The following is a 14813-nucleotide window of genomic DNA, read 5'->3' as shown; positions in this document are numbered from 1 at the left end:
CAAACCATTTACCAGGACAGTGTCTTAGTTCCCAAACCATTTACCAGGACAGTGTCTTAGTTCCCAAACCATTTACCAGGACAGTGTTTTAGTTTCCAAACCATTTACCAGGACAGTGTCTAAGTTCCCAAACCATTTACCAGGACAGTGTCTCTCCTTGCAGAGTTGTGTCTGTGTGTCGGGGCCCTCACACGGTGGCCCGTGGAATGAGGAAGGGGGGTTGTTACACAGGCGCACTCTGGTCTGCATCCCTTTACCGCACGTCTCACTGCATGAGCTCCATGGCAACCACGCCCCCCAGTTACCTGCCACTGGGATAAGATAATCAATATGATCAGTGCTTGACCAATCATAATCTTTAATAATGTCTGATTCTATTGATTCTATCATTCTATGGTTGTTTGTCCAATGAGTGGAATGTACAGGAGTAGAGTGCTTGCCATGACCAGTACTCACCAGGGCAGGGCCTGATGCTACACATGATGGCCTCCACTGCCTTGCCCTCACAGGGTCTGCCCCCATGCTGCACGGAGGGGTTGGTGCAGGTGCGCACCCTGGTCCTGTTGCCCTGGCCACAGGTACGAGAACACTCTTCCCACAACGACCACTCTGACCAGTTACCATTCACTGTATGGACAGACACACAGGATACAGAGAGTAACACACACACGTGCACACACACACACACACACACACACTCCCTCACACACCGTGACTGGACTGACCTGGACAGGGCTTGCCCTGGCAGCTGCGTGTCTCTGTGTCTGAATTGGTACAGTGGCGACCCCCGTTGGCAGGCAGGGGGTTGTTACACTGCCTCAGCCTCCGCTGGGTCCCGACACCACAGGACACACTGCAGGGGCCCCACTCCATCCACTCTGAGAACCCTCCGTGCACTGGGACAGGGCCACAGAGACAGGGTTAGACATAGTCAATCATACTGTGTGCATCCCAGATAGCACCCTATTCCCTCAAATGCACCCATTCCCTCAAATAGCACTCTATTCCCTCAAATAGCACCCTATTCCCTCAAATAGCACCCTATTCTCAATTTACCACACTCCTTTTTACCAGAGCCCTATGAAGCATGAGATCTGACTTCAGTATTCTTGTGGACTGGAGTACAGATATCAAAGCTATTTTGCTGTGCATTCTGGTATTTTAGCATAACCAGAGAGATAGACTGAAAACCTTTTTCTAATCCAGTGTTTCTTAATCTATGGGTCGGGACGCAAAGAGGGCCCTGGGCAGGTGAGAGGTGGGTCGCGAGTTGTGAAAATAAGCATTATTTTATTTTATTAAAAAAATACTTTTTACCTCTTTTAAAAAAATACTTTCCCCCCCTTTTCCCCCCCAATTTCGTGATATTCAATTGGTAGTTACAGTCTTGTCCCATCACTGCAACTCCCGTATGGACTCGGGAGAGGCGAAGGCCGAGAGCCATGAGTCCTCCGAAACACGACCCTGCCAAGCCGCACTGCCTCTTGACACACTGCTCGCTTAACCCGGAAGCTAGCCACACCAATGTGTCGGAAGAAATCGATCGAACCCGTGTTTGTAGTGACACCTCAAGCACTGCGATGCAGTGCCTTAGACCACTGCGCCACTCGGGAGGCACAAAATACGCAGTCTTTAATCACACACTATAACTATAAGTTTAAGAACCCCAGGAAACCTCCCCACAAAAGGTTGTGTTGACGTACAGTAGATAGCTAACTCACCTCTGACAGTGAGAGTGACTCTGACCAGCACAGAACCCAGGAGGTTCCTGGCCACACACTGGTACTCGGCCGTGTCCTCCTTCTGGGCGCTGGTCAGCCTCAGAGAGCCGTTGGACAGGGTGGTGAAGCGCTCGTTGCCCAGGAGAGGGCTCCCCTGGCGGGACCACTCGATGACAGGAGTGGGCTCCCCTTCCGCCCGGCAGTTCAGTAGCACCGTGGTGCCAGCGTCTACCACCGTCTCTACCGGCTCTACTGTGATAGAGGGAGAGCCTGGTGGAGTACAGGGAGACAGAACATATTAGCATAACACATGAACTTTACTGTAATCTTTTTAACATCTATGTGTATCTTCTCTCAGAAAACTACACGGGTGGAGGGAGAACCTGACAGAGGAGAGGTGGGGCATTACGGCATAGAACTGAATAGGATTACCATAAAGGATAACTATTTAGTTTAGTTCATCTACTGTATACTCACTCTGCAGGGTGAGAGTGACACTCTTCTCCACCACCCCAGCATCGTTGGTGGCCACACACATATAGTTCCCTGCATCTTCATTCTGAGGAGACACAACAACAGTTAGCACTATCAACAAGATTCATCTAGACAAGAACAGACTACAATGAATGTTCTGGGGAGAAGTATAGGGTGGCACACAATTGGCCCAGCATCGTCCGGGTTTGGCCGGGGTAGGTCGTCATTGTAAATAAGAATTTGTTCTTAACTGACTATATATAGATAAACTAGATAAACTAGATAATTTCTACCACTCTAAATTCCAAGCATCTGCCTCTAACCCTAGGAAGCTCTTTGCCACCTTCTCCTCCCTCCTGAATCCTCCTCCCCCTCCTCCCCCCTCCTCCCTCTCTGCTGATGACTTCGTCAACCATTTTGAAAAGAAGGTCGACGACATCCGATCCTCGTTTGCTAAGTCAAACGACACCGCTGGTTCTGCCTCCCCACTGCACCCTACCGTGCTTTGACTCTTTCTCCCCTCTCTCTCCAGATGAAATCTCGCGTCCTTGTGACGGCCGGCGCCCCAACAACCTGCCCGCTTGACCCTATCCCCTCCTCTCTTCTCCAGACCATTTCCGGAACCTTCTCCCTATCCCTCACCTCGCTCACAACTCATCTGACCGTGGCTACGTCCCTTCCGTTCAAGAGAGCGAGATGTTGCACCCTCTTCATGAAAAACCTACACTCGATCCCTCCGATGTCAACAACTACCAGACCAGTAATCCCTTCTTCTTTCTCTCCAAAAACTCTTTGAACCGTGCCTCCTTCGCCAGCTCTCCTGCTATCTCTCTTCTAAAAAAAAAGAATACCTTCTTCGATCCAAATCAGCTCAGGTTTCAAGACTAGTCATTCAACTGCAGGACTGCTCCGTCTGTGTCACGGAGGCTCCGCACTGCTAAAGCTAACTCTCTCTCCTCCTCTCTCTCATCCTTAGACCTATGGCTGCCTTTGATACTCGTTGAACCATTCAGATCCTCCTCTCCACCCTACTCCGAGCTGGGCATCTCCGGCGGGCCACGCTTGCGATTGCGTCTACCTGACAGGTCGCTCCACCAGTGGCCGTGGCGAGATCTGTCTCCGCACCCACGTGCCTCACCACTCGGTGCCCCCAGCGGCTCTCGTTCTTGCCCTCTCTCTATTCGCCTAACACCAATACACTTGGCTCTGTCATATCCTCACATGTCTCTCCTATCATATGCTAGCAGACGACCACACAATTAATCTTCTCCTTTCCCCCTCTGATAACAGTGGGAATCGCATCTCTGCAGTCTGCAACATATCAGTTGGATGACGGATCACCAACCTCAAGCTGAACCTCGGCAAGACGAGCTGCTCTCCTCCCAGGGAACGACTTCCTTCGTCAATGATCTCGCCATCATGGGTTGAACAACTCCATGTGTCCTTCCTCCCAGAGCCTAAGAACCTTGGCGTGATCTAGACAACCACCCTGTCGTTCTCAATAAATCAAGGCGGTGCCGTTTACCTGTAGGTTCAGCTCTACAACATTCCCAGATACGACCCTTGCTCACGCAGGAACGCGCCAGGTCAATTCCAGGCATCTGGTCATCTCCCGTCTGATTACTGCAACTCCGTGGCTGGGCTCCCTGCCTGTGCCAATTAACCCTACAACTACCAGAACGCCGCAGCCCGTCTGGTGTTCAACTTTCCCCAATTTCCTCACGTCACCCACGCTCCCCGCTCTCTTCCACTGGCTTCCAGTTGAAGCTCGCATCCGCTACCAAGACCATGGTGCTTGCCTACGGAGCTGTGAGGGGAACGCACACTCCGTACCTTCAGGCTCTGATCACCCTACACCCAAACAAGGGCACTGCCGTTCATCCACCTCTGGCCTGCTCGCTCCCTACCGTCTGAGAAGTACAGTTCCCGCTCAGCCCAGTCAAAACTGTCGCTGCTTCTGGCACCCCAATGGTGGAACCAAACTCCCTCACGGACGCTCAGGTCAGCGAGTCAATCACCACCTTCCGGAGACACCTGAAACCCCACCTCTTTAAGAATACCTTAGATAGGATAAAGTCAATCCTTCTAAGCCCCCTCCCCCTTAATAGAGTTAATGCACTATTGTAAAGTGGATTGTTTCCACTGGATAATCATAAGTGAAATGCACCAAGTTGTATGTCGCTACTGGAATAAGGACTCTGCTAATGACTTAAATGTAAAGTAAATGTAGATATGTGAACTCTGTAATTAGTGCTGTACCACAGTGTTGTAGATATAGATATACTTAGATATGTGAACTCTGTAATAGTTGCTGACCACAGTGTTGTAGATATAGATATACAGACACAGTTGTGTGACTCCGTAATATGCTGTACCGCAGTGTTGTAAGATATAGATATACTAAGATATGTGAACTCTGTAAATAGTGCTGTACTGCAGTGTTGTAGATAATAGATATACTAGATATGTGTGAACTCGTATAGTGCTCTACCACAGTGTTGTAGATATAGATATTACTAGATATGTGAACTCTGTAATAGTGCTGTACCACAGTGTTGTAGATATAGAGTTATACTAGACACAGTGGTAACTCCGTAATAGTGCTGTACCGCAGTTGTTGAGATATAGATATACTAGATATGTGAACTCTGTTAATAGCTGTACCACAGTGTTTGTAGATATAGATATACTAGACACAGTGTGTGAACTCTGTAATAGTCCGTACCCAGTGTTGTAGATATAGATATACTAGATATGTGAACTCTGTAATATTGCTGTACCACAGTGTTTAGATAAGAACTAATATACTAAGTATGTAACTCTGTAATAGTGCTGTACCCAGTGTTTAGATAAGATATACTAGATTGTGAACTCTTAATAGTCGTGTACCACAGTGTTTAATATAGACTATTAGATACAGTGAACTCTGTAATAGTGCTGTACACACATGTTATAGATATACTAGATATGTGAACTCTGTAATATCAGTCTACCACAGTGTTGTAGATATAGATATACTAACACAGTGTGTAAACTCCGTAATAGTGCTGTACCACAGGTTGTAGATATAGATATACTAGATATGTGAACTCTGTAATAGTCCTGTACCACAGTGTTGTAGATATAGATATACTAGACACAGTTGTGAACTCCGTAATAGTGCTGTACCGCATGTTGTAGATATAGATATACTAGATAGTGAAACTCTGTAATAGTGCTGTACCACAGTGTTGAGTAATATAGATATACTAGACAGTGTAACTGCTGAATAGTGCTGTACCCAGTGTATATAATATACTAATATGTGAACCTGTAATATGCTTGTACCCACAGTGTTGTAGATATAGATATTACGAGACCACAGTGTGTGAACTCTTAATAGTCTGCTACCACAGTGTTGTAGATATAGATATATACTAGATATCGTGAACTCTGTAATAGTGCTGTACCACAGTTGTAGATATAGAATACTAGATATGTTAACTCTGTAGATGCTGTACCACAGTGTGCTAGATATAGATATACTAGATATGTGAACTCTGTAATAGTGCTGCTACCACAGTTGTAATTATATAGATATACGAGATATGTGAACTCTGTAATAGTTCGTGTACCGCAGTGTTGTAAATAGACTATACTAATATGTGAACGCACTGTAATAGCTGCTGTACCACAGCTGACTGTAGATATAAGTATACTAACACAGAGTGTGAACTCGTTAATAGTGCCGCAGTACCCCAGCTTGTTACTAGCATATACTTAGATATGTAACTCTGTAATAGTCCTTACCACCGTGTTGTAGATATAAGTATACTAGGACATAGTGTGTGAACATTCAATAGTCTGTACCTGGCAGTTGTTGTTAGATTAATAGTATCTAGAGTATAGGTGATACTCTGTAATTAAATGTCGTAGCAACATTCTTGGTAGATATAATATACTAGATATGTGAACTCTGTAATAGTCCTGTACCACAGTGTTGTAGATATAGATATACTAAACACAGTGTGTGAACTCTGTAATAGTGCTGTACCACAGTGTTGTAGATATAGATATACTAGATATGTGAACTCTGTAATAGTGTTGTACCACAGTGTTGTAGATATAGATATACTAGATATGTGAACTCTAATAGCGCTGTACCACAGTGTTGTAGATATAGATATAGTAGACACTCTTTAATAACAGTGTCGTACCACGGTGCCGTAGATGGCCAGAGAACCGTTGTCCAGCTGGTGGATACGGTTGCTGATCTGGATGTTGACACCCTTCTTGCTCCACTGGATGGAGGGCAGGGGGTCTCCTCGTACCTCACAGTTTAGGATGGCATTACCCCCCAGGGGCTCGATTCGGTTAGAGTGGAAGTCCCCGTCGATGATCGGGGGCTCTGGACACAATAACACGGCAGGGTTTTATTCAACCACATTCAGCTGTTACACAGGAGCTGGACAAAAAAAGAAGAGCTACTAAGAAGAGAAAATAAGTGCTAGGTCACTGTTTTCTGCTCACAAACAGTAGTCTTTTAATAAAGCTCTTGATACAAATACAACATTTTGACCGACATGGTAAACTGTGGGCTAATTAGGCCCAGTACTGACACAGGAAGGCCATATTATGGAAACAGGAAGGGATGTCACACCTTTGACGTAGACAAAGCCCAGGGACTTGATGGTTCCCACACTGTTCTCAGCGATACAGGAGTAGGTTCCCGAGTTGTCTTTGGTAACCCGCTCGATGACCAGCTCACTGTGTCCATTCACATGGTCATAGTGAGCTACAGGGACAGATTAGAGAGAGAGATACCACCCTTAAAAATTATCAACAGATCCAGTAGGAAATATTGGTGCATAGGAAAAACTACAAGAATAGCAGACTGAATGTCAATTATAAGTCCAAAATATATATGGCAAATATTTAATGTAACAGAAAGAGTTGGCAGTTTCTCTTCTTTCTAAGCAGAGTGGGGGATGGTGAGGGGGGCGGGGCATACCTGGGATGATGATGTTGTTGAAGGCCCAGGTGATTTTAGGAGGGGGGATGCCAGTGACCCCACAGGCCATTAGTAGGCGCTCTCCCTTGTTGAGGGCCACGTCTGCCAGCAGCTCAGTGAAGGCAGGGTGGGTGTGGATGGACAAACTGACCGTCCAGCTGTCCTGACCTACCGTGTTGGTGGCCACACAGGTGTAGCTGCCCTCATCATCAGGCTGGGGAGGGGAAGGAAGGGGGCGAGGGAGAGAGAGAGAGAGAGGGAGAGAGACTGAATTTGTTCAGAAGTTAGCTGACAATTCTGTTCGTTACGCTCTTCCATCCATTATGTGACTCCTAAGCCCTGGTCGTCTACTATGATCCCTTACCTGAGCGATGTCGATGACCAGCTCCCCAGAAGGCAGGATGGTGTACTCTCCAGAGGTGTCGCTCAGAGGGGACCCCTCCTTCTCCCAGGACAGGGTGGGCTGGGGGACCCCCTCTGCCACGCACGCTATCTGGGCCTGGCTGTTCTCCACCACAGACACCTCCGACTCCCCTCTACGGATAGAGGGAGGGACTGGAGGAAGGGGGTGAAGGAGGGGAGAATTTCCCATATTACATTTTTCACAGGAACTGGACAAAAATAGGAGCCACTAAATCAACTTTTTTTTTACTGCGTTAGACCGCTGAGCTAGAGCTAAAGCTAAGGCATTAGCGTGGGAATCTAATGAAAGTCCTTCGCTGCATATATCACTAGCGAATGGCCAGTCCCATCATTCCTAGCATGATGACTCACTCTGTACAGTTAGGCTCATCTCCAGACTGCTGGTGCCAGCTGCGTTAGCTGCGGTGCAGGTGTATCGACCCGTGTCCCCGGGCTGGCCGAATGCTATCTGCAGAGACCCTGAGCTCAGGACCCGCTGGCGCACAGACTCGCTGAGAGGCTGCCCGTCTTTATGCCAGGCCATGGAGGGTGAGGGAGAGCCTTCAGCCTGGCACAGCATGGTGACAGAGGAGTCCAGGGGCACCAGGTAACTCTGGGTCTGGGAGCTGATCACTGGAGGGACTAGGGGAAGGAGGCATGGAGGTTAAAGGTAGGAGGGGATATTGCTACCTATGGAGATACGTATACCGTGGAATGCAGTGTTTGGTTTTCGCCAGACATAATGGGACCCATCTCATCCAAAAAGTTGACTCAAGTTTGCCATAAAGCACTTGGAAGGACCTGGATAATCAAGACTCTTCAGAGAATGCTCTATGGACAGATGAGTAAAAAAAAAACGAAAACATAACACTGCATTCCACAGTAAGACTCTTATACCAATGGTCAAGCATGGTGGTGGCAGTGTGATGGTTTGGGGTCAGCATGGTGGTGGCAGTGTGATGGTTTGGAGATGCTTTGCTGCCTCAGGACCTGGACGACTTGCCCTAATAGAAAGAACCATGAATCCTGCTCTGTATCAGATAATTCTACAGGAGAATGTCAGGCCATCCGTCTGTGAGCTGGAGCTGAAGAGTAGCTGGGTCATGCAGCAAGACAATAATACAAAACACACAAAGTCTACATGAAAATTGTTAAAAAGCAAAAAATGTGAAGTTTTGGAATGGCCTAGTCAAAGTCCAGACCTAATCCCAATTGAGATGTTGTGGCAGGACTTCAAACGAGCAGTTCAGGCTTGAAACCCACAAATGTCGCTGTGTTAAAGCAGTTCTGCATGGAAGAGTGGGACAGAATTCCTCCACAGCGATGTGAGAGACTGATCAACAACTACAGGAAGTGTTTGGTTGGAGTCATTGTAGCTAAAGGGGGCGCAACCAGTTATTGAGTGTAAAGGGGGAATTACTTTTTCACACAGGGGCATTGGGTGTTGCATAACCTTGTACATGAAATAAGTATGTAAGTTGTTGTGTTATTTGTTCACTCAGGTTCCCTTTATCTAATATTATATTTTGGTTAAAGATATGATAACATTTAGTATTAAAAAAATATGCAGAAGTAGAGAAAATTAGAAGGGGGCAAATACTTTTTCACGGCAATGTATGACATACACTGAGTGTACAAAACATTAAGAACACCTTCTTAATATTGAGTTGCACTCTCTTTTGCCCTCAGAACAGCCTCAATTCATTGGGGAATGGACTCTACAAGGTGTCAAAACCGTTCCACAGGGATGCTGGCCCATGTTGACTCCAATGCTTCCCACAGTTGTGTCAAGTTGGCTGGATGTCCTTTGGGTGGTGGACCATTCTTGATAGACAAAGGAAACTGTTGAGCATGAAAAACCCAGCAGCGTTGCAGTTCTTGACACACTCAAACCAGTGCGCCTGGCACTTACTACCATACCCCGTTCAAAGGCACTTAAATCTTTTGTCTTGCCCATTCACCCTCTGAATGGCACACATACACAATCCATGTCTCAATTGTCTCAAGGCTTAAAACTCCTTCTTTAACCTGTCTCCTCCCCTTCATCTACAGTGATTGAAGTGGATTTAACAAGTGACGTCAATAAGGGATCATAGCTTTCACCTGGATTCACCTGGTCAGTCTATGTCATGGAAAGAGCAGGTGTTCATAATGTTTTGTACACTCAGTGTATAACACTGTAGGAAAATGAATTAAGAAGAAAGACGGGAATGAAGGTGAACATTTCATGAGAATAGTAAAGTGGTGATAGTTTTGGGCCCACCTTGTACTCTGAGTTTGGTCTTGCCCAGAGCGGTGCCAGCAGGGTTCTGGGCCACACACATATATGTTCCTGAGTCTACCACAGCAGCCCTGGAGATCTGCAGCCCACCGCTAGGCAGCACGGTGAAGACACCTCCTAGTGGGAGAGAAGCAGGGTTTGCAACAATATAAAACAGACACAAACAGACAAGGTCAAACTAGGACACAGATAGACAGGCAGAAAGGCAGACAGGCAGACAGACAGAAAGACAAGCAGACACAGTGCTGCCAGCCTACCGGTGCTGGGGATGTTGATGCCCTCTTTCTGCCAGGTGATGGTGGGAAGAGGGGAGCCAGTAGCTCTGCAGGGGAGGGTGATGGGGTTGTTAACAATCACATCCATAGTGGAGGGGTGGACCTGGATCACTGGCACCTCTGGAGAGAGAGAGAGAGAGAGAAGAGAGACAGAAGCGGAAGAGGAGAGAGAGGAGAGAGAGAGAGAGAGAGAGAGAGAGAGAGAGAGAGAGAGAGAGAGAGAGAGAGAGGAGAGAGAGGAGAGAGAGAGGCAGAGAGAGAGAGAGAGACAGAGACAGAGACAGAGAAGCAAGAGACGAGAGAGAGACAGAGACAGAGACAGAGACAGAGACAGACAGACAGACAGACAGACAGACAGACAGACAGAGAGAGAGAGGAGAGAGAAGAGAGAGAGAGAGAGAGAGAGAGAGAGAGAGAGAAGAGAAGAGAGAGAGAGAGAGAGAGAGAGAGAGAGAGAGAGAGAGAGAAGAGGACAGAGTAGAGACAGGAGAGAGGACGAGAGAAGAGAAGAGACAGGAGAGAGAGAGAGACAGAGAAAGAGACGAGAGACAGACAGAGAGAGATAGATAGACAGAGCAGATAGACAGAGAGAGAGAATGAAAGAGAAAGGGAATGAAAGAGGAAACACAGAAACAATAACTTTGTTTGTTCCATAGCTGTGTGTCAGAAAAACAAATGCATCTCTATAAAGGCTTGGCGACTTGGTGACAACATTCCTTACCCTGTACAGTGAGCTGACATGGCGATGGGCGGAGCCTGCAGCGTTTCTTGGCACACACAGGAATAACGACCAGAGTGACTTCAGCTCAGAAGACGTGATCTCTACTGCCCTAGGGTGGGCCACATCACATGGACCACAAGATCAAAGAGTTGAACTATAAACACAGTGGTCATGAATACCCTTAGTGTGGCCACTGTACTGTAGTGAATTTGAGGACTAGTCCAACCAGGACTTAAATCCTGGTCAACTACCTGACAGATAAATTGCCAACGTCTGATTCACAAATGTCAGACTATGGGCCCTGGTCAAAAATAGTGCACTACATAGGAAGTAGGATGCCATTTTGTGAAACTGCCCACCTCTATGAGCTCAGTAGAATAACAAACCCAGTCCCAGTAGTAATAAAGAAACCAGCTCCAGTATAATAACAGAACCCAGCTCCCAGTATTATAACAGAACCCAGCTCCAAGTGTTATAACAGAACCAGCTCCCAGTAGTATAACAGAACCCAGCTCCCAGTATAAAAAAAAGCCCATAGTAACACCCAGTCCAGTAGTAATAACAGACCCATCCCCATGTAATAACAGAACCCAGCTCCCAGTAGTAATAACAAGAACCAAAGCTCCCAGTAGTAATAACAGAACGCAGCTCCCAGTAGTAATAACAGAACCCACTCCCAGTAGTATAACAAGAACCCAGCTCCCGCAGTAGTAATAACAGAACCGCAGCTTCCCAGTAGTAATAACAGAACCAGCTCCCAGAACCCAGCTCCCAGTAGTCAATAACAGAACCCAGCTCCCAGTAGTAATAACAGAACGCCAGCTGCCAGTAGTAATAACAAACCCAGCTCCCAGTAGTAATAACAGAACCCAGCTCCCAGTAGTAATAAACAGAACCCAGCTCCCAGTAGTTTTTATAACAGAACCCACTCCCAGTAGTAATAACAAACCCAGCTCCCAGTAGTAAATAACAGAACCCAGCTCCAGTAGTAAAATAACAAGACCAAGCTCCCAGTAGTTTATAACAGAACCCACCCAGTAGTTATAACAGAAACCGCTCCAGTAGTTATATACAGAACCCAGCTCCCAGTAGTAATAACAGAACCCAGCTCCCAGTAGTAATAACAGAACCCAGCTCCCAGTAGGTTATAACAGAACCCAGCTCCAGTAGTTATAACAGAACCCAGTCCCAGTAGTAATAACAGAACCCAGCTCCCAGTATAATCAGAAACAGAACCGCCTCCAGTAGTAATAACAGAACCCAGCTCCCAGTAGTTATACAGAACCCAGCTCCAGCAGTAATAACAGAACCCAGCTCCCAGTAGTTATAACAGAACCAAGCTCCAGTAGTAATAACAGAACCAGCTCCAGTAGTGTATAACAGAACCCAGCTCCCAGAGTAATACAAGAACCCAGCTCCAGTAGTTATAACAGAACCCTCCCGTCCAGCTCCCAGCTAATAAGACAGAACCCAGCTCCCAGTAGTAATAACATAACCCCTCCCAGCAGTAATAACAGAACCCAGCTCCAGTAGTAATAACAGAACCCAGCTCCCAGTAGTTAATAACAGAACCCAGCTCCGTAGTAATAACAGAACCAGCTCCCAGTAGTAATAACAGAACCCAGCTCCCAGTAGTAATAATAGAAGCCCAGATCCCAAGTAGTAATAACAGAACCGAGCTCCCAGTAGTAATAACAGACCCAGCTCCAGTAGTAAACAGAACCGCTCCAGTAGTAATTAACAGAACCCAGCTTCCAGTAGTAATAACAGAACCAGCTCCCAGTAGTAATAACAGAACCCAGCTCCCAGTAGTAATAACAGAACCCAGCTCCCAGTAGTAATAACAGAACCCAGCTCCCAGTAGTAATAACAGAACCCAGCTCCCAGTAGTAATAACAGAACCCCAGCTCCCAGTAGTTATAACAGAACCCAGCTCCCAGTAGTTTAACAGAACCCAGCTCCCAGTAGTAATAAATAACCCAGCTCCCAGTAGTAATAACATGAACCAGCTCCCAGTAGTATAACAGAACACAGCTCCCAGTAGTTATAACAGAACCCAGTCCCTAGTATACACCCAGCTCAGTAATAACAGAACCAGCCCCAGCAGTAATAACAGAACCCAGCTCCCAGTAGTAATAAACCCAGCTCCCGTAGTAATAACAGAACCCAAGCTCCCAGTAGTTAATAACAGAACCCAGCTCCCGTAGTTATACAGAACCCAGGCTCCCAGTTAGGTTATAACAGAACCCAGCTCCCAAGTATAATAACAGAACCAGCTCCCAGTAGTAATAACAGACAGAACGCAGCTCCCAGTAATAAACAGAACCAGCTCCCGTAGTTATAACAGAACCCAGCTCCCAGTATGAATAACAGAAACCCAGCTCCCAGTAGTAATAACAGAACCCAGCTTCCCAGTAGTAATAATCAGAACCCAGCTCCCAGTAGTTATAACAGAACCCAGCTCCCAGTAGTTATAACAGAACCACTGCTCCCAGTAGTAATAACAGAACCCCAGCTCGAGTAGAGTTTATAACAGAACCCAGCTCCCAGTAGTTAGAACAGAACCCAGCTCCCAGTAGTTATACCAGTCTAACCAGGATGTTGTGACCCTTCTCCTCCTCTCAACACCCATCAGTAATATCTATAATAATGAACAGTCTAACCTGAGGACAGGATGCTGTAACCGTTCCCCTCCTTGGGGAGATTCATCCCATCTTTACTCCAGTGCAGTATGGGCTCTGGGACTCCTGACGCAGTACAGCCAATCACCAGCGGGGACAGTCTGGTCACCACCAGCTCTGTGGCTTCATCCGCTATGGAGGGAGGAACTGCAGAGGAAGAGACTGCTTTTACCAAACTGGACTTCAGTGCTATTGAAGATGTCCATTTAGGAAGTCATCTTGAAAATACAGAAAATAAATAAATCAGAACCATTGAAATCAACTGACTCCACTGTCATTAAAATGACATTCAAGCCAACATTTAAAAAACATGTAAATAACATCAAGCTGTGTTCAGATGGTCTCCCGTACTGTAAGTACTCACCCTGGACAGTGAGCTGTATGGCTCTGGCCTCCTCCCCTGCCTCGTTAGACACCACACACTCATACTCAGCTGTGTCCTCCACTGTGGGCGCTATGACCACCAGAGAACCTGACGACAGTAACCTGGAGACAACAGAGAGGGAGCGGAAGCTTCAGACCATGTTTTGGGGTTCTGAGAACTTTCTGTCAATCTAAGAACTGATCTCAGAGTATTATGAGATGGGAGCAACAAGAGGTAAGAAACAGAGAGGGAGGAAAAAACTGGTTTCAACCTGTACATATTCTGGTTGTGGTCTGTGTTGAGTGTTTGACCGTTCTTGGTCCAGCTGACCGTGGGCTTGGGGATGCCCGTAGCCTCGCAGGAGAGGGTGGTCTGAACGTTCACTGTCACGGTTATGTTGGTGGGACCACGGGAGATTGAGGGGGGAACTAGAACACAATGGATAGGCGTGAAATTCATTCATTAAATGTGTGTGTGTATATATGTGTGTGAGAGGCTGAGCCCTCTTCTCACCGTGGACTTGCAGGTCGACTCTCTTGCGTTGTGTCCCAGCCTGGTTGGTGGCCATACACAGATACCGTCCTGTATCAGTCACCTGGGCTGAGGGGACGTGGAGCGAGCCATCCTCAGCAAACATGTACCTGTGCAGGACGGGTGTGTGGACACACATTTAGGATAATGTCTCATTGTAAATATCATATCCTAGTCCTAAAACTTGCATTTTTGCCATGTATCTTCAATGTTGAGTGTCTGACACAAATCCTGCGTATAACATGCCAGTATATTATAAACAGGGTAGTTTGAAAACTGGACGCTGATTGGCCAAAACAACAGCATTCAACACTTAATATAACATGTAACGACATCATCAGTGTGCGACGTGGTCTGACCTGGGGTTGGTTCC

General features: G+C 46.7%; 1 protein-coding gene across 1 annotated transcript in view; it reads right to left on the bottom strand.

The window, feature by feature from the left end:
* Positions 1-14813, bottom strand: part of hmcn1 (hemicentin 1) — a 277402-nt gene that overhangs the window by 18647 nt on the left and 243942 nt on the right. The window contains 19 exon segments of the mRNA XM_070447449.1: positions 77-311; positions 457-627; positions 726-896; positions 1722-1991; positions 2199-2280; positions 6392-6582; positions 6835-6969; positions 7186-7399; positions 7550-7740; positions 7960-8229; positions 9851-9985; positions 10126-10263; positions 10865-10882; positions 10885-10972; positions 13526-13692; positions 13910-14031; positions 14181-14337; positions 14423-14550; positions 14800-14813. The exon segment at positions 14800-14813 is cut by the window's right edge and continues 156 nt beyond it. Of these exon segments, the coding sequence (XP_070303550.1) occupies positions 77-311; positions 457-627; positions 726-896; positions 1722-1991; positions 2199-2280; positions 6392-6582; positions 6835-6969; positions 7186-7399; positions 7550-7740; positions 7960-8229; positions 9851-9985; positions 10126-10263; positions 10865-10882; positions 10885-10972; positions 13526-13692; positions 13910-14031; positions 14181-14337; positions 14423-14550; positions 14800-14813 (2897 nt within the window).

Source organism: Salvelinus sp. IW2-2015, linkage group LG16 (genome assembly GCF_002910315.2).
Source record: "Salvelinus sp. IW2-2015 linkage group LG16, ASM291031v2, whole genome shotgun sequence".
Taxonomy (NCBI): domain Eukaryota; kingdom Metazoa; phylum Chordata; class Actinopteri; order Salmoniformes; family Salmonidae; genus Salvelinus; species Salvelinus sp. IW2-2015.
Note: the sequence above shows the minus strand (reverse complement) of the source record. Positions and strands in the feature narration are given on the sequence as shown.